The sequence below is a fragment of the Ursus maritimus genome, unplaced genomic scaffold (assembly GCF_017311325.1).
Source record: "Ursus maritimus isolate PB19 unplaced genomic scaffold, ASM1731132v1 scaffold_2, whole genome shotgun sequence".
Lineage (NCBI taxonomy): Eukaryota > Metazoa > Chordata > Mammalia > Carnivora > Ursidae > Ursus > Ursus maritimus.
Genome location: NW_024424452.1, coordinates 90,560,682 through 90,587,966, shown reverse-complemented (window position 1 = coordinate 90,587,966; position 27,285 = coordinate 90,560,682). Strand labels below are relative to the sequence as shown.

Here is a 27,285-nt window from a genome sequence, read left to right as displayed (position 1 = left end):
AAATGGCAAGCCCCAGTTACCTTGTGAAGTGTGCGTTTCCGAGTAGTGTTCCCCACATTGGACGTGCATGGGAGGCAAGATGTACGGCTGCTGCCGGGGCTGAAAGAGAGAACATGACAAAGGTGGGAAGGCCCCGGCACAAGGGGCCGTGGACGCTCGCTCGCAGGGAACCCACCCATCATTCGCCCACACCTGCGGGAAAGCACGGTGTGGCTGCTCGGCCTGCCCGCCCTTTACCCATCCCTCTTCCGCTCATCTGTAGCCCCGTCTCCTAAGTTTAGGACTGGAGAGACAGGAAAGGGAGGAATAGGGAGGCTGGTTCAAGGTGGCAGAGATAAAGAGGCTACAATGGACATATCATCTATTTCCTGATACACTTGCAAAATTCCCAGTGCCTTTTGGAGGAATAATTCAGAACAGGGGTATTATTCTGTTCTATCTAAGGAATAATGAGAATCTGGGGGAACTCTCTTTCATTCTATTCAAAGTTGGCTGTACCTATGACCCTTGTTCATAGCACCACATCGACCTCTAATAGGGACAGGGGGAGTGTCAAGCTGGGTCCACTTGCAAACTTATGTAAGAATCTGAAAGCTGATCTACAACAATAAGTGTGTAGTTCTCAAGCCCACTTATGGACCCTCCCATTGTAGAACCCAATGTGGAAAGGCCTTGCACGGAATCCAGTTCAACCATCTACCCCCCTACATCCTCCCTTCAGTGAAGAATCTTTTCCAAGAGATTCTTAAAGATGGCCATTTAGCCTCAATCTGATTAACTTCCTGCTGTAGGCAAGGGTAAACTTTCAGAGGAAAAAAAATGCTTAGACAGGTTCAATATTTGGTGAGTCAGCAAAAGAAATATGATTAGTTGCTAATGTGATCTCGAGCAAGACATTGAACCTGAGTAGATCTCAGCTTCTTGTCAATCAAATCAGGCCTCTTCCCCCCCCCCCCCACAAATAATACCCATTTTATTTATATATTGGTATTCCAGGAGAGAACTTGTTTCAAGAAAAAGCTTTGATACTAAAAAAAAATCTTTTAAAAACTTTAACCTTGTAAACCACTGAAACAGGGTATCTTATATTTCCATTTGATTATTTTGAAAGTAGCCTTATAGTTACTGGTTTAAATGTTACTGCTCCAAGAAAGAAGTTGAGATCAAGCCAAAAAACCCAGAGCCAGCAGGGGTCACACTTTCTCAGGATCCTTCAGTCAAAGAAGCGCACTCTCCAGTTTGAAGCTGGGTAAATCACTCAGATCTACCATTCCCTCTGCCACAAATAATGCTTAAGCATCGGAAGGGCAAATAAGGTGATGAAGACAAGGAATCCAAAAATTAAAGAGTCAGGAGAGAAGAAAGAACTGAAATTAATCTAAGAAATGAGTTAATGGTACCAAAGAAAAGATGCTGTTATCAGTATCGGCTTTTCTAAGTATCCCCAAATCTCTCTTTGGCTGGTTTTTGAATTACAATTTTAAAATATTTTTCCTCTTCTTGGTAACACATAATTCAACTCAGTTTTTCCAGAGTGGGACAGCCAGTTTTGAGGCTTGAAACATACAAACAAACAAAAACAGTGGGGAGAGATTCAGACGCAGTAACAGAAACGCATGGTAAGGCACAGTTGGCTCACTGTCTTCTCTCTCTTATTTTTTTAAAAAATCCAATAAGTAAGTGATTGTTTATGAACTGGCGTAAGTGTACAGAAAAGGACAAAAGAGCAAATCCTCCAAATACCATTTCAGGATATATCTGTTCCATATAATATATATAGTCCATATATGTAACGCCTATTATTCTATTTCTTTCTAGACCTGCTAATACAAAAACAAGTGAGATGCCATAACATAGCAGCAGAAGGGCAAGAAAAAAACAGCAGTCCCGCTTATCAGCAAGGAAGCCAAAAAGAGACAATGCCGCTTATCCCAGGGAACTCCTGGTGAAACGGTTTAAGCCTAAAGGGTACAGGAAAGAGGGAAGCCTTGAATTTGGCTTCCTGCAGACTGTCTTCATCCAGATAAAATGGGAAAGCCTCTTTATCTTCTCTAGATAAGGAAGATGAGATCCAATCACAAGACAACCTTACAATACTTTGCCCCCCATGGTGTTTCACAGACATAAGTGAAAAATTATCCCCCTAATGAAGACATGTGGTCTCTGAAGAAAAAAGTAAAAATAATATTCACAAAGGAGAAGTATAAAATAACCAGTGCCATGACCAAATCTATTAATGCCACAAGGGAAAAGCCCAAAGTGACCCTCTATATCTCCACTTGTGAGATATGATGCATGATAGCAAGATTAAGAATATTCACGTGGGGGCTCAGGAACGTGATGACATAATGGTGCAACTCTAGAATTCTAAGAGTTCATCGTCTATGCATTTTCCAGAAAAGAAATCCTCAAAACTTTCCTTTTAAAAGACAAGTTAAAGATGTGCTATTGGGTATATGCATTGTGTATGAGGAAAAATTCAATTTTATTCTATCGTCTCGAAGGAAATGCTCATCTAGGAAATTATAAAGGTCACATGTTTATTTTTGATTTTGTGTCAGACTTCACAACCTAAAACATAAGAATTATGACTTAAGTAGATATTTTAAAGGAAGCGAACTCTCCTGCATCTTTCTATGATAGTATCCTTAAGTCATCCTCAAAACACAGCCTAAGATACAACGTATGTATTGAAATTAGAGTTGTGTTTCCTTATTTAAAAGAGGAGCAGGTTTTTAAAAAACTGTTAGAAAAGTAGATCAATTCAGTAGCCCAATTTTGTTGATCTTAGAATTAGAAGATGTGCAATTAATTTTCCCCACTGAGCACCCTGCCAAAGACCATCAATGAAACTCAGTCAATTCTGGTTCATTTAAAAAGCATTTTCTTTTTCTTTCCTTTTCTTTCTTCTTTTAGAGAGGGAAAGGGGAAGGAGGGTGGGGAGGGGCAAGAGGGAGAAGAAGAGAAAGAATTTTAAGCAGATTGCACACCCAGCACAGAGCCCGATGCGGGGCTCAATCGCACAACTCTAAAACTGTGACCTGAGCCCGAGAGTCAGGTGCTTAACCAACCGAGCCACCCAGGCGCCCCTAAAAAGCATTTTCTGTTTAGTTTATTAAGCTCCATCTATGGGCAGTGAATACAAAAGAATTTGTGGAGCTTGTAACTGAAGACACGTCTGTATGTAACAACCAGGAACAGGGAGTGATAAAACCCAGATGAGCAGATGGACAAAAATACACACAACACGTTGCACGCTGAAGGAACATGGTCTCATTGGCCCTGAGACTTACTCTTGATGGGTGAACCTTGAGCCACACTTGAAGAAGTGATGGCCATGGGTGGGCACATAGATGTCCCACATGATGGAACACGAATGGGACATGGACATTCATCACACCTGCTCGGGAGACTGATGCTCTTCTGTGTTCTCATCAGATCTCACCTGGTCACAATGCCCTAGGCATGGCCCCTCTCCAATTAGCAACAAAAGGACACTCCATCCCCAACAGTCAGACCACTTGATTACTGAAGACTTTATACATACCAGAGAGGATCGGCTCCAGGTGGGCTGGCGTCTGATGGGGGGTGGAGAATTTGATTGTCTACATGAAAAGTTAAAAAAAAAAAAGAGAATGGTCTTTTATTTATCAGATAGAAGATGACCAGAGAAACAAGAGAGGGGGGAAAAGGGGGAAAACAGATGCGATGGGTAAATAATTTACAGCAAAATGTAAACATTTATTTCGGAATGATGAGCCCACAAAAAATTTTGATTTCCTTTTTATTCTTTTATTTTCAGAATGTTTGGAGCATATGATCCTTAGGTAATAAGTTTCATACGGAAGAATAAGGCTTATTTCCAAAGAAAGATTATGAGGGAAAAAGCAAGAATGAAAAATATCACTATTATTACATGGATTTTTAAAAAATTATATTCTTTGTATCTTTGTGTATGTATAAAATCTTTCATAATGAAAAACAAGTAGAAAAAATATTTTTCTAAAATGCTGCCAAATGAAATCCAAAATGGATTAAATATGTTTGAATAAGACCATATAAAGGTCTCTTTGAATTAAGATAATACAAATTTGACAAGTATTTATCTAATCAGATCCTTTCCAGACTGAGAAGGAAAGTGAATTTTTTTAAATACAGAGATAAGAATGTGTGGGGACTAAGAGTATTATCAAATTCTGGAGCGTTGAAATCAAAGGTGCCTTTGAGAAATGGGTCCCAAATTCCCGAGCAACACTTTCCCTAGACTTCGGTGAAATCATAAAAAGACAAAAACAAACGAAAAACCCAGGACATGTAGAGTTGTCCATAAAGTTAGAATTCTTCCATTTAAAGCACTCCCGTTAGTCTGATAGCTCATCTTTCCTACCCTTTTACGTCTTTTCTTTTATGAAGCGATGGAAACAATATAGTAATGTTGGATATTTTTTAACTGGCCAAATAAGACCTCCAATTTTTCTTCTCAAGTCAAGAAACACGGGAACCACTCCCTGGAGCTCTATGGGAAGATGAGGAGCAGTAGCTCCGTGAGTAAAATGTAAAAATAAGAATAAAAATCAATGACAGTCTTTTAGAGGTCAGGGTGTGGAGACCTCTAGAGAAGGATGCTGTTAAGATGATGCTAGATTCCTAAAACTCCAGGGCGTTATCCCAGGCCTTACTGCAGCCTGCGCTGAGATTCCGGCTTTACTGTGTATATGGGGTATATGTGTGTGTATATATTAGAGAGTCCTGGTTCTTATCAGATAAGAGGTTAAGAACCTCTCACACCTGGTTAGGAATCGGGAGAAGCACAGTTATTCCAGAAGTAAAAAAAAGCACGGTTTTTCCAGAAGTAAAAAAAAATTCCACAATTTTCTTAATTTTCACTCTAATGCAGGACGTTCACTAATACTAGAAGACCGCGAGATAAAAAGAGTTGTAAAAATACAAGAACATTTTATGATAAATCCACTTGCTGAGCAATGGTCAAGCCAGAAGACCACCGTAAAATTCACTTCTCGGAACAGCTTTATTTTAATTCAGCCTCCAGAAGTCAACCACAGAACTCCTGTGAATGTCAGAGACACCCCCACAAATCAAAGACCACAGCAGAGCGGACCCACAGAGAGGTGATCTATAGGGGATGTGTTCAAAAGAAGGGCACGTGTGCGTGTGCATGCGTGTGTGCGCACGCCCGTAGCCACGGCTGTCTGATCTGCCACTCCCCGATCGCTGTCCCTCTAAATTTACATTTGCCGACTTTGCTGGCAGACCTGACCCTATCGCCTCTCCTCTCAGACTCCAACGGTGACCGACGGCAATGACTGGCTGGAAAGAGCCTCCATCGTGTAGAGAAGAAAGTCTGTGAGGACGGGAGGCTCTGGTTCTAAGGTAGCCGCAATTTGCAGCAGGAACTGCTCTGGGACGACACTCTCACACTCTTGGATGTGTCCACTGGGAGAATGGAAAAGCAGTCCCTCTCTTGCACTGATAGCCCCGAATTCTTTGAAACACAATTAAGCACCTTGGGTGCCCCAACTGCCGAACGTTCTCTGCTGAGGAAAACGTCTTTTGAAGGCAACCAAAATAAAGGCAATGATAGCGTGAGGCCCAGCGACGCCACATCCAAGGTCAGGTCACATTTAAGTTCCCGTATCAGACTCCCCTTTTCGTCTTTATTTCCAAATTAAATTTAAAACACGCACATGGACTCATGACATCTATTAGTGTCTTCCAAGTCTTCCTGTAATTACCCTGGCCTCTCATTTACAGGCAGATGACATGACCCAGAAGCACACGCAGGGTTAGCCAACTGTGTAAGAGAAACAGGGCCGAGGATGACAGAAGCTTCTTTTCTTTCAAGTTGGCTTGCCACTCTGTTACACACTTCTGACCCTACTCTGCATCTGACACGAAGGGGCACCCTGGCAAATTGGGAACGGCTCGGCTCCTCCGAACTCCTAGCGGAGGCTGGAAAGGCACTAATGCGGGCCGACCCATCCAGGTAGTCGAGCAGGCACAGTCAATTTGTGAATTATTTTCGCTCCAGGCACATGCACCACGCCAGACACTCTCCATCATTAAAGTTCTTTCACTCCTGCCTGGATTCTGCTTATTCCTTTAGCTTCCGCGAGGAAGGAGGGAAGAGGGCGAAAGGAAAAAGCAGTCTAAGCAGTCTACAACATCCCTACAGCGCATGACTGGAACGTGAGCAAGCCACCGAGCGAGGGGGGTGGACGACACGTTTTACTTACTCAGTGCAGATTTTGTTCTGTTTGTAAAACTTGTGCCGTGTAGCAAACAACCGAGAAATGTACTTGGCATTTTCAATATCGTCCTTGGAAAAGAAGAGACAGGGGAAAAAAATAAACATGTGTTTGACTATAGATGGATTTCCCGAGGATTCTCCGGAACAGGGCCATCTCCCTTCCTCCCACCAGGCCAAGCACAAAACAGCACCCTGAGCCGCAAACCCACGTGCTGAAATCCTACAGTGGGCGTGGCTAGGAAGGCCACCCGAGGATGCAGACAATCCGTCAGTTACAAGTATCCTCTATGATCAGGGCACTGGGCTTACACCGATGAGCCGGTGTGTCTTCACAGGGCTCCAACCCAACGGATTTAATATAAATGAACGAATGAAGACAGAGCCTGGAAGGAACACGGAGCATCGCCCAGAGGCAGTGAGGTGCACGGCTCGCTTGGGTCTCAAGGGGGCGCTCAACAGAAGGGGCATCACTCCGTTTACATCAGGCGAGGCTTGGGCTGTGCTGGGGAAGGAAATCCAGGTCAGCCAGCAAAAGAAAGTGCCGGGCAATAGCATCGAGGGGTTACTGGATGCGGGCTGCAACCTGAGCACTGAGGAACGCGGCACGCCAGACATGTGATCCACCACAAACCCAGCAGGTGCAGGAACCCAAATCCCAGAGTCCAAACCCAGCTTGGAAACCTGGCGTTTTGAACAGGAAATTGCCACCACGACCTGGAAATGAGTCATGATAGCACTGGGCGGGGCCTGGGCAGTTGTCGGTTTAAGAGAATATTCATTCTCTCACCATATGGAGAGCAAGGAAAGGATAGAGGGGGTGGAGAAATCAAAGGGCAAGCTGCCTGTCAGCCGCCGCCGTCTTCCCGTTGGGCTTACCGTGTGAAAGAGGGCAGTCTCTTCTTTGTTGATGAGCTCCACTAGAATAGTAGACTTGTTGTGAGTGACGTTCCCGATATCGTTCCACCTGGTCAAGAGATAGGCAACTGGGTTTGCCAACGATGTTCCGTGCAGTCACGCATCCGCTCAGGGTGGTCGTCTGCTACTGGTGAGTCTCACTGGACAAAGTACGATTGAACTCTAGTGCTGAAAGCTAAATATTCCTTCTCTCCAAGCAAAAAGGTAAAACACAACACGTGGCGACTTAAATACCTAAAAATGCTGTAAACATATATCTGGGTACTGCAGTTCGTGAAGTACGGTTTCCTTTACGACTAGTGATGAGGGAAATGTTCAAGGATCTTCTGCCTTGTTTTTCACGTTTCCAAACTGCAAAGAATTTCCCATGATCCCTGCTTTTAATGATGGAGGAGCATATTTCAAAGTCACGTGTTTCCAGGAATCAAGGCCAAAGAAGCCACATAGATTCTGTGTTGCAGTGTAGGCTATGGATGGATTATGCCACCAAGAAGAAGTGCCCAGGGAGTATCTAATGTGCCTACATTTTTGTGACCTACACACACACATGCACAAATTTCCTTCCCTTTCCTCATGCAGACCTTAGCTAAAATGAGACACACGAAATAACCACCAAACAGGGGAAGGTAAGCTACTGTTTCCCATCCTACTTGGAGCCAGTCTTGAAGCATCTCTTACTACTGCCTGCCTCACTCTTTGCCCCAGTCTGTAACTCCCTGCCCACTGCCTCTTCATGCCAACATTACACTTCCCTTCCCTCTACTTAGAGGATTCCTTTAAAACTCAGCTCAGAAGTCGCCTTCTCTCTCTTCCTCGTCCCCAACCACCGACATGGCAGGAAAGAATCTGGTATAGCCCTCTGTACCAGGGCACCGCATGGTATGACAACTGTTTACTTCTGTGACTAGATCCCTAACTGGGGCAAACGAGACCACAGGCCCCATGCCTAGAGATCCCGCTTTCTTCATCTCTGCCCTCCATGCACTGAACCAAGTATCTGGCATGCAGCATGCAATAAATGTTCGCTGAAAAAATTAAAAGTCATGACATTGCCGCCCATCTGTGGAGAGTATCATTTCTTTATGAACTCCCGAACGTAGACAAGGCAGCTATTTTTGTTCCTACTTTACAGAGTAGACGACTCAGGCACAAATGCGGACAGGACTCAGCCATGTTCACTCTGCGCATCGGGGATGCAGGAGTTCTATACCTGGGGCTTCCAGGCTTTCCTCCAGTCACCCTTCCATTACCAGCTGTGTACACAGACGTCTGCCGGGGCCATACTCTCTACAGGTGCTCTGCCCAGCTGTCTGCTAACAATTCCATCACATTACATCGACACGGACTCATAGCTACATGTTCCCCCGTGAGGGTCTCTAGAGATAAGAGATTTGGTTTCCTCAGGCTCCAATCCTTCAAATCAACTGCTAGAACTCTGGATCCACTCCTCACTCCACAACACGACTTCACCTAGGGACATTCTATCATGACACTATGGCAGAAGTCAATCCCCATCCTGTACGGGTTTCAAGATAAGTGCCGAAGAGGTCTGGAAGCAGTTCCTAAGGAACTGAACCAAACCATGAGTGGCTTACCATCAGCAAAGTTTCTTCTATTTAACCTCCATAGCTGGAACGCCAGATTTGTCTACTCTTCCAGCCTCAAGGAGAAAATGAAGCACTGATTTAGCTATGGAGAACTGTGTGGGACAAAATGCCTGGGCACCTTGAAGTGGGCATAAAAATGTACAACTCTGCACAATTTAGGTATTTTATTCGATTACTTTATGATTTGTTGTAGGTATACGGTATTGTGGACTGAGTATGCCCAAAAGTAAAGTTTATTCTGCCAGCCACAAAGATCTCTCTCCCCACTCCTGCTTTAATAATGTCTCCATTCAAAGAGTACGAGAAAAATCCATGGACAAAAATAATGGCAGGGTGGAGACCTAGCGGGGGAAAGAGCCAATGAGGAAGCTGTTGGTGGGGCACCATCTGCAAAATGACCTGCACCAACTGCTGATCCGGAGACTACACAGCTAGGCAAGATCCAGAAGGTGGACCTGGCTTTGCCTCTAAGAGCGGTCTTTGATTATCTGTACTAGGTGCACAGCTCTGCCTGTCAGATGCACACACAGGAAAGCTGTTCTAAGAAGAAACGGTCGACCGTACTGCCCTCGTAAATGAAAGTGAGCACTCAGTGTTTGAGATCCGTGACACCATGGTGACAACTACGGGCACCGGTGCCCGCACGCTCACTGACACGTAATGGAGGAGACACTTCGCCAAATCCCTGTAGTGGTTCTCCTATGTTCAATGGAGAAGAGGGTTTAAAATGCAAAATAATGCCCATCACCCAATTATCCCTCCCAATAAATAAATAAATACGCAAATAAATATGCAAAATAATAAAAAGTACCCAAGTCCTTTAATTCATTGCTTCTCAAAACGTATTTTGACAAATATAAAATGTTATGTATTTAATATAAAAATTAGTCCACACTCTTCTAGCACATGTGGTTAGGCAGAGGGTGATGGAAAATGGGAAGAAACCAGTCCGGATATAATGATGGTCATGGAGAATATGGGGAAAGGTAAACAGCAGGACTGACTGGATAGTCAGCTTCCAAGCAGACTCAGAGTTTAGCACCACTCTTCTGGCTCAGCAGGGTTCCATAGCACCTTCCCTGGAGTCAAGCGGGAAGAAAGAGTTTCCCCCATCCCCCACCCCCCAAACAGGCCTCCAGGAAAAGTGAGATGCATTTCTCCAGTAACTGCTCAAATCTCACAGAGGGCTGGTCTTATCTGAGTTGAGAAAAGCTCAACTCTGACCCACAGTCTGGCTCTTCACTCATTGGGATCACGGTCATCCTCAGTGGGCTTTTCCAGAGCCCCTCAAAGGGGAAAAAGGAAAAGGGAAAAAGAGAAAAATAAGACTACCTGTATATTACTGCTTGTCTTCCAATTCTGTTTCTCACGAAAATCCCCATAAAGAAAATGCCCAGATGGACACTGTTTCCATGATTGTCCTGCGTAAGATCAACAGAAGAGCGGTGTGACCACACAAATCACGAGGGCGCTGGCAGAGCCAAGCCCCCGGGCTGCGGCCCACCCAGGGGGGGCGCCCCGTTTCCTGCCCACGGATGCATGAACCACAGCAGCGTCAGGGCAGCAAGTAACTCCGTCCTGAAGGAAGCCACCCCGCTGCACACTCCCGTGGACTATATACACACATATATATTTTTTGTTTTATCTCAATTTGTCACAACACATTTACCATCCAAGACAGTTTTAAAATTTTCTGATTTGTTGGCAGTTACGATTTTCTCTTTCATGAACATCTGTATCTTTTCACTTTGGCTTTTTTAAATCAAAATCGTACACGTCCACACTTGGATTATGTATGCCGCCGTATACGTGTGGCCGTACGTGTCTGCAGTTTGCAGGACTGAGTATATCCTTTGGTGCCTGTTTAAAAGAGGCCAACAGCAGACCTGGCCCCACCATTTCCTCTCCCCAGAGGCACTGACTGCCACTACCTAATGCCCTGGTGAGTGTCTATGTGCACCCACTGGGCTTGGTCTTTTGATTTACAACCTCATGGTCCTCGGTCCTGGGATCCTTTCTCAAATTTCCTCTGTTCACTTCTTCTGGAACTCCCACTATTCAGATGTTGGACATCCTGGGCTGGCCTTCTAATTTTAGCTCCCACCTCCCACATTCCATAACTTCGTGTTTTATATTGTAACCTATTATCTTTTCCATTTCTGATATCATGTTTTTAATTTCTGAAAGGCTTTTTTTTTTTTTCTGAATGTTCTTTTTTTTTTTTTTAAGATTTTATTTATTTATTTGACAGAGAGCGAGCGAGAGAACACAAGCAGGGGGAGCAGCAGGGAGAGGGAGAAGCAGGCTCCCCACTGAGCAGGGAGCCCCACACAGGGCTCCATCCCAGGACCCCGGGATCATGACCTGAGCCGAAGGCACACGCTTAACCGACTGAGCCACCCAGGTGCCCCTGAATGTTCCTTTTTAAACGCAATCTATTCCCTTACAGAGGTGATATATTTTTATCTTATCTTGGAGAGTTGAGGACGAGGACGGTATTTCAGGCAGGGCACTCTTCACCCTGCAGCGTCTCTGCATCTTCCAAGCTGCTTCGCTCCCTTTGCATTGGCCTCCATCAGTTGTGGGAGGGCAGCCTACAGGGTGATCCGTGGCCATCTATTCGCGTTCCACACTGGGATGCTAAGCACTGGCTGGGAGCTTCAGGAGCTCAGAAGGGGCATGAGGACGGCAGAGCCGTGGGGCAGTCGGCTGGTCCCCAGGCTGAGGCAGACCAGATGACTCATCTTCAGTCTGGTCTCCTGGTCCAGTCAGGTGCTCCCAACCTCCTGCCTGGGAGAGCATAAGCTATTGCCAGTGTTCCTGAGAGCAGAGCGGGGACAAGGCTCACCATCCAGAGAGCACACTGTCACTCGGCCCCCTGCCTTCACTGGGGACATCCTCTCTGTGGAGTGAGCAGAGGGCCAATGCACAACAGGGCACAAGATGGAAAAGAAGGATCTCTATATTCCTTAAAACACCTGGTCCTATGCAAGACACAAAGACAACTGCCCCTTTTCAGGGACCTCTTCTCAACCCACCACCAAAGCATATGTTGGAACAGGGCTCTGCAGACAGGGACAGAGAGGGGGCCGGACCACTGCTGGAGGCAAAGCAGAGAGAGGGTCAGGAGAGAAGAAGTGGGAAGGAAAAAAGTGCCTTGGGAGTCACGAGGTAAATCATACAGTATAAAAATATATGTGGGGAAAGAAGCCAGGTGAAGTGGAGATGGGAAGGGGAAAGAAAATTCTGTGGAAATCCTTCCCGGGCACTTTGCCATTAGATGGATGGGTGCAGCAGTCCACTGGTGATAGGGCCACAGAAGGAGCAGTTCCCCAGGGCAAAAACACAGGAGGGAAGGCCGGGCACTGCATCCGTCAGAACTTAAAGGCTCAGAGTCCAACGCAGCTAAGGATCGAGGCTCCAGACACCAGCAGCCTCTCTGTGTCCATGAGCTCGGACAACACAGAGACTGAGATGGCGGCCCTCCTGTGTGTGTGGAGGGGGAGGGGCAGGCCGTCAGGGAGTGGACTGGTCCTCCTCCCACCTTGAAAAATTCTGAAGAACCTGTTCATGGAAAAGCCCACACTACGTGGAAATGTTCTTTCCTACAACATATCCACAACAAGCTTGTTTAATTTACTTGGTCATGAGGGACCCGTACTAACCCAAAGGGACTCCATCACTCCTCAGTCTGCCCCGAACCCTCTCCTGTCTGCGTTAGCACTGATCTCAGAGCTGACCACAGCACCTGGTACTGCTGCCCCTCCCATCTGGTACTGGGTCCTGGTACTGGTACTGCTGCCCCTCCCATCATCCTCGGGTCTCTGGGAATCACGTGGTCTGGAGGTGGTCACCTGAGTCATGAACAGATACGTGGGCAAAGAGGACGCCCAGCTAAGTCACACTCCCTGGCACTGAGTCAGCAGTGTCTGTCCGCCCACTCAGACCAAGGTACAGTATCCCCCTTGTGCTCTTCCCACTAAAGAACATACCAGAAAGCGCATCAGAAACAAGCACAGTGGATTTCAACACTATTTCCACTGCCCCGATTTCCCACAGCCCAGAACTCCTAAAAACAGCACAAGTAAATGAGCACAACAGCTAACCCCCCAACTTCCTGGGACGGAGAAGTGGGTTTTCTGGAAGTGAAGAAAAGTTTACCCTGATTTTTCAATGACTCAAAATATCTTGACTATATATGGGCTGCTGAAATGTAAGTGGGATGCAGATGGCTTCATAAGGCATTATTGCAAGGAAAATGGATTACAACCCTACGAAGGGCGGCCATTAGAGAAGCAAAAGAAAATTAAACAAATCTAAAAAAGAGCCATTTAGCCCTTTCCGCAAGCTGCGGCCACCCTGCCCGTTCTACTCAATGCACATGGGCAGTTCTCATCAAGGCAAATTGCAAACGTGCAGCAGAGGGGGAACAGAACACTTCTAAAACAGCCAGCGGACGCACTTCAGAGCGAAATGTTTGTGTGAAAATTGCACCATCTCCCAAATTGCTCAAATGTGCCAGTTGCTTTAGGTTTCTGATAAAACTCCGTCTTTTGTAAAGTTGGTCAGTAGAGAGAAGAAAATGAGTTTGGATTATGGGCTCAGCTCTATAAATGACCATGCACCATGACCCCCCCCCCCCAACCACATCCATTTCAGGAGGTGCACTGGTTACAAAAGATGTGCTGTGCTGTAACAGTTTCTAGGCACAGTTTCCAGAAAACTCCGAAGGGGCTGGAAACCCACCACGCAGGCTCTGTGGAGCTCAAGAAATAAAGTGTGATTGCATACAGGAAATGTTCTGCTCTGCCTCACAAGCAATTATTCCCATATCAGCTCAAAGGAGAGAAGAGAGAGTAAGCAGGTAAAACCACCGGTCAGGGTCTTTATGTTACGGCACACGTGACATGAGCTGCTTGTGCTATTGCAAAACTGCCGGGGACTGGATGCCTTCACGTGCTGGACGGGTTGGTGCGGGGGACTCACTCAGATGGTTGTCTTATCAACAAGATATTCTGCCCAAGACCACGGAAAATTTCAAAATCTCTTAGTTAAGATAAAGTGTTTGTGGGACGCCTGGATGGCTCAGTTGTTTAAGTCTTTGCCTTCAGCTCAGGTCATGATCCCAGGGTCCTCAGATCGAGTCTCGCATCGGGCTCCTTGCTCAGCAGGGAGTCTGCTTCTCCCTCTGCCTGCCACTCCCCCTGCTTGTGCTCTCTCCCTCTCCTCTTTCTCTCTGACAAATAAATAAATAAATAAAATCTTTAAAAAAAAAAGAAAAGAAAAATTGTTTGCTTCCTAAAGTAAACTGGACTTGCCAACTAATGCCACGTAGCGATAAGGCCTGCTGCCTATCATCGCTGGCATCCCCACTGCCCGAGCCATTCTGAGAAAGGTGAACAAAGAACGGGCCGGGGTCTGCTACCTTCACAGAGAAGATCTCCTGTCCGAATCCATCCAAACGTTCCACTTCGTTGATGTACATGAGTTCGGCTTCTGCTGGCAGGATTCCACTAAAATCACAACAGCATTGAAGAAGGAAATGGTTAAGGGCAACAAAGGCAGTGGAAGGCCCTACCCTCCTGACGGCAAATTCCAGAGCTGTGGTTTCGCTCTAGTTCTGGGAAAAGCAATCATCACCCAACTGTGAGGACCTGGTTCATTACTAAGTAATTCATTAACATATTCCCCACTGGCCTTGACTCAAGGGGGAATAATCAGAGGAAGGTAAAGTGTTTAATTAAGAACTGCGGCCCTATAAACACTAATTATTCCAGACATCCCTATGAATAATGCTGCCTGCTTTAAAAAAAAAAAAAAAAAAGTTATTTTTTTCCCACCTGGGAAAAAAATCTCCACTGTTAAGGAAAAAAAAGGGGAAAAAAAGGAAAAAGTTTATGAGGACGCTATTTTGGGAGCTAAGTGGCCAAGAGGGGAGAGCCTGCGACCACCTCAGAGGTCCTCAAGAGCTGAAGGAAGGCTGTTTGTTTTCCATTGGTCCCAGAACTCCACGTAGCCCTGTTAGCAAGCTCTCAGTGCCTCCTTGAGTCTTGATCCCCTCTCTCTTGACCTTGACTTTCCCACCGAAAGCCCCTCCTCAGGTCTTCCTGCTCAGCTCAAGGGGTCCCAGGCTCCCCCGCTCTGGCAACAGAGCTTTAGGAAGGTCAGAGAGACGAATTCTCCACGTCTGCATGGGCTTGCTGGTGGTAAAGCAGAAAAGGAAAAAAGGAAGGGAGAGGAAGAAAGAAGGGAACAGGAGGAAGGGGTGGGAGGGCAAGCAGCAGTTTTCAGATCTACCCGCATGCTGGAAGACACACGCAGGGGGTTGACTGAGCCAGGGGCTGGGGCTGGGAGCCGGCGCCTCAGCCAGCCTTACCTGTGGGCTTTGTGTTCCTGGGCTACCTTCTGGGTCAGCTCCTCCAAAACAGCTTCTTCCAGGGCCAAATCCTAGCAACACAGAAGCAGTTAGGGCCATTTGCTGTTTTGCTTGTAAACCTTCAGAGCTCTCTTCTCCAGGGGACGTGCCCGAGTAGTCTCCCTTCATCGATCTCCCCCGGACTCCTTCAAGTCAAAGGCTGTCCACTGTAGGACTGAGGGTCCACGGTTACTTCCATAACAAGGCTCTCCACGATAACCTGGGCTCTCGGCTACTTCAAGGCATAGTTTGGGTCGCTGCCTACATTCTGCAGGGTCTGGGGATAGCACTTTTTTCATTTACCGTTTTCCCCATCTGCCCCTCAGACTCACTTCTACTGAAATTGCTTTGTCGGTACTTACGTGGTTTTTCAAAGATTTATTTTATTTCAGAGAGAGAGAGAGAGAGAGCGAGAGCATAAGCAGGGGGAGGGGCAGAGGGAGAGAGAGCCTCTCAAGCAGACTCCCCACTAAGCGTGGAGCCCAACACGAGGCTCAATCCCAGGACCCCGAGATCATGACCTGAACTGAAATCAAGAGTCGGACGCTCAACCAACTAAGCCACCCAGGCACCCCAGGACTTCTGTGTTTTTAACGATCAGGGTACAGGCAAATGAATTTCCAGCCCATTATCCTTTCAAAAGCTGAGCCTAGAAGGGGCAGTGCCCGGCCTTTTTTGTCTACCACTAAAATATCAGTGAACTAATTCAGAGCTAGCTACCTGGAGGCAGAGAAGGCTCATTCAGATGTTACTCGACAGGCCCTCGGGAGCAGACGAGGCCATGCTGGCTAAAACCAGGGAGTTCTATAAGGTCACAGTGTGTAGCTGACCAGCTGGTGTCTCAACCACCTGACTCCCGGGCCCCTGGGACCACTGGTGTGCTGGCTCCCAAGGGGTGAGAGCCAACTGCATACACCACTGCCCAACATCCCTTCAATGACAGCGGAAGTTCATCAGGGACTGTGAAACATTTACTAGCACTGTCTGTGATGGAGAGATGATCTGAAGGAATAAATCCAAGATGGAGAGACCAGGGCAACCAGTTCCTGAGACCTGACAGACGTGATTCCAGAGCTCCTCGCATCCCTGGTGGTGGGAGCCTCAAGCCCAGGGCCAGCTGCCTCGGACCCTGCCAGGCAGCAGCTTTCACACCCCTGCCCCAGGCTGATAAGCACTGAGGTGGACACAGATGCGCACCATTTCCCTCTGAGCTCCGGAGCGGGTGTCAGAAGGGGCTCTGAGCTATGTGTCCCGGTGAAGCCCTCTGAGGCTCATCGTAGACTTTGGGGGCGAGGGGCTGGGGGCTGAAGTTTGGCAGAAAACATCCCACGCGCTGCATTGCCTTGATTCTCAAATACCAATTATATAGAGGATGACCTCCAATCTAACAATTTTCCATGGATGAAACACTACCTCCAAAAAGGTACACCTCAAAAACACTGCAAGAAACATCCCATCTCAAAATCATGAAAACATGAAAAATCGGTTATCTTTTAAAGCTGGAAAATGAGGGTGTAACTGTACACTGGAAATGCTATAGCCCTGCACGTGGTCATGAGAAACCTCAGAGAAGGTGGAGGGAATTCCTGGCAGCTCTCATTTTTCATGCATTAACTGATTAATTTGCGGCTTCCTGTGTAGCCACCCACTAACTGACTCAAGTCCACGGTAGGAAAGAAGCGCAGTTCTACGTCGTGGAACAACAAAGACACCGCGTGGCTTAGAGATGGAGGTCCGTGCGTGCATCTAGCTACGGAGTGGAGATAATAACCCGCCACAGAATAAAATAAAGACAGGTACGTGAAGATCGAAGAGTGCTCCATTAAACCTCAGCTTCCTACTTGTAAAGAAGAAAAAGTCCAAAGGTGCCCCTCCGCTACTGTACTCCATTCAAGCACCTCGTCTGCGTCTGGGGCCTCCCTGAGGTATGTGCCCCTGCCGCCGAGAACGCTCGAGCGGCCCAGCGTGAATGAAAAATGGCAGAGTGCGTGCCTGTACACAGCCACACACCTGTGGAGTGCCCTGTGTACTTAACTTTGTTCTTTTCTCTGCTGCAAAAATGCCATTTGACAAATTCGGTTGCTTTAGAAGATCAAACGAGGCCATTCATCCCATCTTCCCTCCCCCACCAAAGGAATGCATTCTTCTCTTTGAAAGCTCTAGTGGAACCAAGCAGAAAGTTTACAACCTTCCATGGCTCCCCACTGCCTGCTCGATTAGGTCAACACCTAGGCCTGGCTTTCAGACCATTCTTCAGGGTGACCCGGGCTTCCCTTCCAGACCTCCTCTCTCAAGGGTGTTAAGGCTTCGGGCAAACACCTCTGCTGAACAGAATGCTTGGACATCTCCCGACACACTCATGCCGACCCTTCCTGGAAGAACCCTCTGGGGCCCATCACATGGAATGAAACGTCACTCCATCCTTCAGGTCCCATCCCAGCTCCCGTTCCCTCGATAGGGCTTCCCTAGCCGCCCAAGCTGGACGGAAGCCTGTGCTCTTTCGCTCTGACGATGGCTCCTATAGCCCTCACCACAGTCTGCCTATGGTCTCTCTTACAGAATTATCTGGATGCTCATCCCACCCTGTATCCTTGTCACCCTCCCTCTACTACACTATAGGCACCTAAGGGCAGCAGCCCTTCTCCACATCACTGCCGGACCCATCCCAGGTCTCTTACACAATGTCAGCTTATACACAGGAAGTGATCCAGAAATGCTCACTGAACTGAGCTCCATAAGCAATGTGTAAGTTTCACATGATCAAACTGGAGTTTCCAATCATGCAGAGCTGGTTAATGATCGTTTGTACCTTCTGCCTGTCCTCTGCTTACACTTCAAAATGCACGCAGTACTGTTGCCTGAAAAGCACAGTCTTGGGCATCCTTGTGCTTGCATATCAGAGCTGGGACAGTCATGCTAATAAGAAGATGATGATGGTGGCAAGGACCAGGACAACTAACTAATAAACACTTACTGAGTGTTTGCCATGCGCCCAGTCACGTCACATGCACCCTCTTCTTTTGCCCTCACAATTGGAGTAGGCTTGCTATCCCCATTTTTAGATGAAAAAATGGACACTATGGTTAAATAATTAAGTTTTAAAATAAATGGAATTAAATAATGGCCCGAGGTCGCACAGCTGTTAGGTGGCACCGCCAGGACATGGGCACAGAATGCTTGGCTCCTGGAGCCTGAACCACCTGACCACAGGCCCCAGTGTATCCAGGTTACAACATGGGGCGGAATGACACGGCAGAAGCCTAGGAACATTCACGACGCAGATACACATGCTGACATCAGCGCTGTCCAGCAGGACTTTCTGCAATGAAGGAAATGTTCTGTGTCCGAGCTTTCCAGTACAGTAGCCACTAGCCACACGTGGCTACTGAGAGTTTTTTCCATGTAGCTAATGCAACGGAGGAACTGAATTTTTTAACTTTAATTAACTTAAATTTAAATGTAAATAGCCACCTGTCAGTGTAAGAAGCTGCTGTCCTGAAGAGGGAAGTTCTATTTTTATTTTTTAAAGACTTATTTGAGAGAGAGACAGCAGTGCAAACATGTGGGGAGAGGGCAGAGGGGGAGGAAGAGAATCCTCAAGCAGACTCCCCACTGAGCGGGGCTCGATCCCAAGACCCCAAGATCATGACCTGAGCCGAAATCAAGAGTCGGCCACCCAACCGACTGAGCCATCCAGGTGCCCCCCCCCCCCGAAGAGGGAAGTTTTAGATCCAAGAATAACACATCCATATTTGTCCATAGTGAGATTTAACAAGGTCTATGCCATTCAAGTATCTGATTTGCTCAGAGCCCAGTGGGGACAACGGTCTTATTCTGAAAAAGCTATGACATACAAAATAACTCCTTCTAGCCTTCACAGATAGCATTTGGACCTGTGAAAGCACTGCAACATCTATAAACTCATAAAAGTTGTAAATGGCACCCAAGCCTGGACTCTGCCTAAAGGCTATGTGATTAAGACCTTTAAGGAGGGGAAGGGGGAAAAAATGTGGAAAATCACCAACCCAATTCATTGTCTCCATTGATATAAAAATGCACACTCTCTAAACTTCTAAGGTATGAGCTTCATTTTCCTCCCACCGAGCACACTGAGAAACCTCCAATGCTTGAGGTGAGCCTCTGAGACCCTCTGATCCAAGCCTGTTGACACCAAACCCTTAGCAGAACTTTTCTGCTAAGTAATATGCTGATCTGAGTGCAGAGACCGATCAGATAATACTGCTGTTTTCTTGGAGGGAAGAAGAAGAAGGATAGAGTTATTATGAAAAGCAGAGATCTTACAGTATTTCCCAACCAATAAGAAGGAGGTAAGTCTGCAGCACTGAAGTTCATCGCACACCCTGATAGGGAATGATAACCGCAGCCTCACTTCTCCTAGGCTTTCAAAACGTGAACCTGTCACCAGACACTCTACTTGCTCGTGTATGCCACAGCCCACCAGATGCCAAGTTCTGTCCATTTTATTTCCAAAATATCTCTTGCACTGCTTTCTTGTTTTTACTGTCACTCGTAACACCTATATTATCGCTTTGCCAAGAGCACCACGCAGATTCTCATCTGACCTGCTTTCCCGAATGATCTTACTGCTCTGATCCAGCAGTTCTCCAAGTGTGGGGTCTGCAAATCCACCCACAGAGCCCAGGTGTTCTCTGTCCTGAGAGGTCTCATCTCGTCTGCTGCCACTCCCCACTGACTCTCTGGCAATCGCTCATGCCACCCTGCCCCTGCTCTTTCCCTCTCCATCTAGATCATTCCTTGCTCCCTACCTGTCTGCCTGCTGCAATCCTGCCCATCCTTTGGGCTGCAACTCACACACCATCAGTCTTTAAACCTTCCCAAACCCCCAAGCAGATGTAACCTCTCCCCACATAAAATCCTGACTGCACTTCATTACATTTGGCTTTGCATTCTGATTTTGCAAACTTCCTATTTACTCAACTACTCTGTGGCTTCCCTGAGAACAGGCACTGTTTCTTATATAACTTTATCCCCTGAGAGTTAGTTACCCAGGTTCGTGCTTTGGGCAAAACAGTCGGTTAAAAAAAAAAAAAGAGTGGTGAATGATCAGGATTTCTAAAATCAGAGCCAGGATGTTGGAAGCAGGTATAGCTTTTCAAACGTTTTAATCCCTCCTCGTAACTCTTCTCATTTACCCCAAAGCTACCAAACACACACACACACACACACACACACACACACCAGGGATTAAAACCTAGCCTCATTCCTAATTTAACCCAAGATTAGACATCTGACTTCATGGACTCATTCAGTGAATTTTTATGCGGACAGACTACATGCCAGACAACAGGGACAAGGCAGAGAGGGTCCCTGCTTAAGGACCCTAGAGCTTACATTCTAGCTGACAGTCAATCCGTACTGAACATGTTTAGTGGTTGATGGCTGGAGTCTACCTTGGAGGTGGTTAAAGAAAAGGAAGGCCTCTTGGAGATGATATCTGAATCAAGATCTCAACGTCAAGTCATAGAAAGATCTGGGGCAGAGCGTTGAAGGTAGAGGAAAGCCAAGACGAAGGCCCTGGGATAGGAGCAAGCCTGATGTGCTCAGAAAGGAAGAGCACCACGGCTCTGGAGAGTAGTGGAACTGACGACTGGNNTACGGGGGGGGGGGGGGGGGTGTCAGGGGAGAGGGAAGCATCTTGAGGACGTGGGAAGAGGCACATTAACTTTTCCAGTGTTTTTATAAAATGTGTTCCTACTTTATAAATGCATGGACGTGCCTCCCCAGGGAATACGTGTGTGGAAAATCCTCTGAGATTTTCAAAGGGAAGAATTAAACACCCAAAGAAGGTAGAAAATTAATTAGGAAAAAAGGAACTTACACTTACCATAGGAAATAGCACATATTCTCTGAGGAAATCTTGAGAATCAAACCGACTGTAGTCTCCAAAATCAGCTGACAAGAAAAAGGGGGGGTAGTATTTATTATGTGAAATTAAAGATGGAATAAAATGAGAGTAAAATTACCGCCACATTTATTTTTCCCACTTCATCCTATTTCTGCGCTAGTAAATGAAAACAGTGCCACGATGCGTTTGATAGCGTTACCACTTTTACTTAGCAATGCTGTAAATATCAGCACGGACGCGCTGTTACACAATTTTCTGGGGGGGGGGGGATGTGAAAGCGATCCCTAAGCTATTTTAAAAATCTAAAACAAACCTATACTTAAGTTTTTGTTAAATGTGCACCAACACATATCTTAAGAATATCTGCCAAGGGGACTTTTTAACTCAAGGTTAATTAAGAGAACCGAAGAGCCAAACCCATCTGTATCTTTTCATATATTTGCAGCTGGAAATTCCCACTGTAAATCACCCTTGGCAAGCAACCTTGCAAATTTTTACACCTCCCAAACAAGTTCGCATATTGCAAGATGCCAGAAATTCTGTTTTGTCCTGTTTTCATCTCACGACGGTATGTCTGAGCACAGGCAAAAAACACAGCGAGTCCGTATCGTCAATCTATAAATGTCTTGCTTCTCATCCCATGTGCTCTCAAGAAGAAAAAAATCAAAACAGCATACAAATTTAATTTCATGTAAAAAATCTGGCATCTAACAGGAGATACGGAACGCAGGAGTCCACAGAGACGGCTCGCGAACAGACGTTGCTGAGGAGACAAGGACATACCTACTGCCTCATGGAGTGAGGAATGATCAATTACAGGAGGCATTCGAGACAGCGGAGATCACGTGCTCAGCCTAATTTCAGGTTTACTCATCAGTTATCATATTTTATCATAACTTACAACTCTGTTGCTGGGTCTTTCTAACTGCCCAATAAGGGTTCTTGGGAAATTTATTTTACAAATACTATAGCTGGGGGAGTTTCCCTCAAACTGAACAGCTAGCTTCAAGGACCCGGTGTAAAGGGAAGCCAGGCTGAGCTCACCAACTTCCTTCAGCCTGAAAGCTATGGCCAGGGTCTTCCAATATCCAGGATTTCTGTAATAAACCCCATGACTGAAGAGTGACAGGGGTAAAGAGAGTAATAAAGTGAACAGAAGAGAAAGCTGTTTGAAAAGAGAAAGATCCAATTTGCAGATGAGGGACATAGATCTTCTCTCTCTTCTTCCTATTAAAGGTGTCTTTGTTATTTTGATGATTTTTCTGTTCTATTAATCATTCTGGGCACTGTTCCTTCCCCTTCCAGTCTTTAAGTGGACAGACGGGATCCAACATATTTTGTGTATTTTCATCCACAAGGTAACAAAAGCAGCTAACTACTAGGAATCATACGTCCAACAAAAATTGCTAAACTGTTAATACCCCGGGATAAAAGAGGTCAAGGGAAGGCTGCCTCTTCAGACATTCCAGAACCCAAACGGTTCAACCTCGGTTCAGAGTTTGGGATGGAAGATTCAGATCACAGCTTCTGCAACAACAGTCCACACAGCAAGGACTTGGCAGCTGGCATTCCATTTGGATGGGAACTGATTTTAAGGAAAAGAATGACTGAAAGAGACACATTTCTTTTAAAAAATTACATTTTGATCTTCTTTTCAATACTGACGAAAAGGAACTAAGCCACCACTCAATAAAGAGTAATGTATAAATCTATGTAAAAATCATGTAATGTATGTTACGTAAAAATATGCAAAAATATATATAACAAGTGAGAAAGATTAAAAAAATAGCTGTCTGATAAATCTAAATAGAACAGACTGCAAGGTAAATGTACTCCACTATGGGTTTGTTGCTTCATATTACAATCGTGCATTTTATTTTATTTTTTAAAGTAGGCTCCATGCCCAGCGTGGAGCCCAACATGGGGCTTGAACTCATGACCCTGAGATCAAGATCTGAGCTCAGATCAAGAGTCAGACGCTTAACCGACTGAGCCACCTCAATGCCCCTACAATTGTGCATTTTAAATTTCTCTCTTTGTGAGAATAGGGGTGCCTGGGTGGCTCAGTCGGTTAAGCGTCTGCCTTTGGCTCAGGTCATGATCCCAGGGTCCTGGGATGGAGCCCCGAATTGGGTTCCCTGCTCAGCGGGGAGCCTGCTTCTCCCTTTCCCTCTGGCCCTCCCCTCCACTTGTTCTCTCTCCCTCTCTCTCTCAAGTAAATAAATAAAAATCTTAAAAAATAATGCAATAACTGTGTGAGAATAAATTATATGGCAATGTTTAAAGCTACCACACTCGAAACTGATGGGAAAGTCAAAGAGTCATAACACGAAGCCACAAAGTATGACCACGCTGGGCAGTGGAATAGTTTTGAGAAAATGTTCCACAAACCCTGAACGTAGCTTTAATTAAAGGCAGGATGAAAGCTGCTGTTTCTTCAAATAAAACTAAAATCATACAAGCATGAACAATTTGCAAACAGCTTTGAGAAAGCCACCAGCCTGCCACCAAAAAAAAAAAAAAAAATCACTATTTCTGTTTTTTTTTTTTTCCATTTCTGCATTTTTCAAGTATCTTGGAATGAAAAGTGAGAGTTACTAAGGGATCATTTAAGCAAATTCTGTTTTTTCCCTCTGAGAGGCCAGCAGCACCACAGTCGAAGAGAAAATGGGATTTCAGGGGCGCCTGGGTGGCACAGCGGTTAAGCGTCTGCCTTCGGCTCAGGGCGTGATCCCTGCGTTCTGGGATCGAGCCCCACATCAGGCTCCTCCACTATGAGCCTGCTTCTTCCTCTCCCACTCCCCCTGCTTGTGTTCCCTCTCTCGCTGGCTGTCTCTATCTCTGTCAAATAAATAAATAAAATCTTAAAAAAAAAAAAAAAAGAAAATGGGATTTCACAGGGCGCCCAGCGCGCTCCTTACCTTGCACAGCCAAGCCGGCCAGCATGATCGCCTGTTCCAACGGACACCGCAACCGCCCTTCAAGCACGTCCTTTTTGACTTGCAGGTAATACTGGTATCTGTTCACGGGAACAGAGGAACAAATAAGCTTAAAAACACATGCCTGGAATATGTTCTCACAAGACCAACGTCTCGAGATGTAAAAGTCTGTACATGGCAGGACACACAGGTGATGCCCAGAAAGGTCAGCTCCATCCAAGATGGAACGTGCCCTCTGCCTGTGTTTATCTTCGTGCATTCTCAGTGTGAGAGCATTCGCATCAAATCATCCCAGCGTAGGTCAGCAGGATGAAATACTTGATAAGGACCCGTTCTTCATAACAGAGACCGGGAAGGAAAATGCCAGAACACTGACGGCAACACAGCTGCCGAACCATCCAACAGTGGTGCGTCCTTAGAACAACTCTGGAAACGGCGCCATTTTTTAAACTCAACAGGTTGGTGGGGTGAATCACCAACAGGCCAACAAATCTGGCATTCTGCTAGAATAGGACATTCTGCTAGGATAGGACAAAGCTTTTCAGAGCGAGGCTCACCACCCTACAGGTCTGTGACTCGCAAAAATCCAACCCATGTGCCCATGGGTAACATCCAGCCTCATGGTGGACCCCTGTCCTCAGAAGCCAGCGCAGTGCATCGTCTCCTTGCCAATAAAGCTGGATTCTTAGAATTACCGGAACATTTAGAAATCTCCTCACCCCAAACCTTTCTTCTTAGGACTCTCCTTCCCTTGACCAGACTCTTAAAACACAGTCCCCTCTAGAACAGACTTTTCCTGGCATTAATTCTCGGCAAATGCTAACAACTTTCTGCTCTTGGTAACCGTAACTCTCTACGTTTTCTAAAGTGGGACACGGCAATCCAGGGAGCTCAAGAGTGATCTGAAGCTCAACTCTAAATTTTAGAGAGGGGCAATCAGCGCTGAGAGCTCATTACTGTCATATCCACCTTGATACCACGGATAGCACTACACAGCAAGCCGATGCCTATTGACTCAGGCCCTCTGTCCCCTCCAGAGTCTCTGCTTCCTTTCTCCTCTTGGGTCTACTGGACGGAGGGACAGACAACCATGTCAGTCCCTGGTGGGAAAAACCTATACTCCAATCAGAAGGACCAACGTTGAGTTATCTAAAAATCCGTTTTAGTAAAACTTAGTATGTAACAGAAAAACAACATGTTCTTCCTATTCGTACCCTACCTTTCACCTAAAATTATCCATAATCATTTTATAGGCTCCACTACTGAAGCAGTAACCGTACTTCCTGTCCGTATCATTTGATGAAATCAAATAATGTATACAATAAGTATCTGTGCTGATTTTCAGAGACAAGTCCCTGGTATGTGTAGAAAAGGTGTGTGCCCACTCCGTGCTCTGAGATCAGCAGACATGGCTCCATTTCACCTAGTTATTCTATCCTTAGCTGGTTAGGGGCATCATGGATTCTAAATCCTTATATACAAGAACACGTGGTTAAAAGTCTTTTGCTGGTAATGAAGGAGCAGTGCTGCTGTTTCTGGAAGTGCACAGACAACAGGGAGGAAATTCTAGGCAGGGTACTTTTAAAAACCCTGTGAAATTGAAGGCGCTGCTGGTGGGGGCGGGGACTGTTGGGTGATCATCTGCCACGGAAGGAAAATTAGAATCATAACCTGTCTCTTCATTAGTCACAGCAGAGAATCAGAGTAAATGAAAACATTTTGAAGTAATAATTGTGTATGATTTTAAAGAAACACCAAGAGTAGATCAGAATAGCAAAAATTCAAGAAATCTGGTTTGCTAGAGTTAAAATATGCCTCATGCTATCTTCTGGTTCCCTTTTACCACCTGTTCACTAAAGTTAAGTCCCCAGGCTCAGGTGTATTCAAGCTCAACGTTTTCAAACGTTTCGCCCAAGGTGCATTAACACTACGGAAGTGTAGCCCCATGCACTCCCATAATACAGCTGCCTGCTGTTGGCCTGCTTTTCTCCCATTCCAAGGGGGGAAAGAGAGCAAGCTGGGCACATGGTAAGTGTTAAGGCTCTCAGGTTCCATCGTTTTATTTGGAGCTCCAAGAGCTCCAGCAGAAATGGCTTACGTTTGCGCCTTTGCTTCAAGGACTGTGTGCCCCATCAATCAGGAGCAAAGCTCAGCTTTGACAGCCTTCCTTAAGTAACAGATTTGTCTAAAAGTATAATCTGATGCACACTACTGGTTTACCCCCTGGGAGAAAACTCAGTTAAACCTGAAGTACGAGGGGAAACGTGGGCTTCGGAAGGTTACTTCCCTTTCCATGTAGCACAGCACGCTTCCTGTTTGTGTTCCCTTCCCTCAAGGTTCTTCTTCAGCACCGTCTGCCATGTTCTTTCCTTGTTGCCCAGCCTGGTTCTTGGTTTTCCCCTGGCACCTGTCTTGTGCCTCTGGGCCAGTTTTCAAGGAAACGGTAAAAGCTCCACTCATGCGGGTAAGGTTGGTCACTTTCCCTTCAAGAGACTGGGAACTGCCCATGAGATTTTTATGGAAGGTATTTTATGCCTCTAACCTAGCGGGTTCTTAGAGAGAACACCTCCTTCTGGAAACTGAGGCAAGGAAGGGGGTCCTAAGTCAGCAAAAGATCTTTTAAATGTCAAGAGTTCACTGTGAAAGCAGAAAGATCGTTGAAGAGGAGCCACTTAGAGTCTCAAGACCATACTTCTGAAAGTGGGAGAAGAAGAAGAAAAGGATGATGAGGAAGTGTTACTTCATCTTATTGCTAGAGGATCCTGCTGTGATTTTCTTCAGAAAAGTTACATGATATCAAAACCAAATAAACAAAACCAAAGAACAATGACAACAACAAAACCCCAGAATTTCAGGATAGGAAGGAATCTTAAGTTTACTGAAGAAAGGTGCAAATGGGAGTCTCGAAAAAGAAAAACAAACCAACCAGAACACCAAATTTCAAGGTAGGAAAAAGTGGTAAAGTTCACCTACTCCTCTTAATCCTACACAGTCAAATCTCTTCTATATGCCATCCACTCCTTGCCATCTTGAGTGGTTTTTTTAAAGATTTATTTATTTAATTTAGAGAAAGGGGGAGGGGCAGAGGGAGAGAGAGAGAATCCACATGCAGACTCCCCACTGAGGGGGGAGCCAGGTGATCCCACCACCCTGAGATTGTCACCTGAGCCAAAATCAAGAGCTGGCTGCGTAACCAACTGAGCCAGCCAGGTGCCCCATCTTCAGCAGTTCTGACTTATTTTCTGCTCTCCAAG

The 27,285-nt window shown here is 46.0% G+C and overlaps 1 protein-coding gene across 2 annotated transcripts in view; it reads right to left on the bottom strand.

Annotated features, from left to right (window-relative positions):
• The window catches only part of PTPN14 (protein tyrosine phosphatase non-receptor type 14), a 166,003-nt gene that overhangs the window by 24,898 nt on the left and 113,820 nt on the right, over window positions 1–27,285 (bottom strand). For both annotated transcript variants that reach the window (XM_040636335.1, XM_008701150.2), the window contains exons 4-12: window positions 24,014–24,111; window positions 21,072–21,139; window positions 15,167–15,237; window positions 14,216–14,303; window positions 10,123–10,211; window positions 7,145–7,232; window positions 6,255–6,337; window positions 3,548–3,605; window positions 21–99 (exon numbers count right to left, since the gene is read on the bottom strand). In XM_040636335.1, the coding sequence (XP_040492269.1) occupies window positions 21–99; window positions 3,548–3,605; window positions 6,255–6,337; window positions 7,145–7,232; window positions 10,123–10,211; window positions 14,216–14,303; window positions 15,167–15,237; window positions 21,072–21,139; window positions 24,014–24,111 (722 nt within the window). The remainder of the gene's footprint in view (window positions 1–20; window positions 100–3,547; window positions 3,606–6,254; window positions 6,338–7,144; window positions 7,233–10,122; window positions 10,212–14,215; window positions 14,304–15,166; window positions 15,238–21,071; window positions 21,140–24,013; window positions 24,112–27,285) is intronic.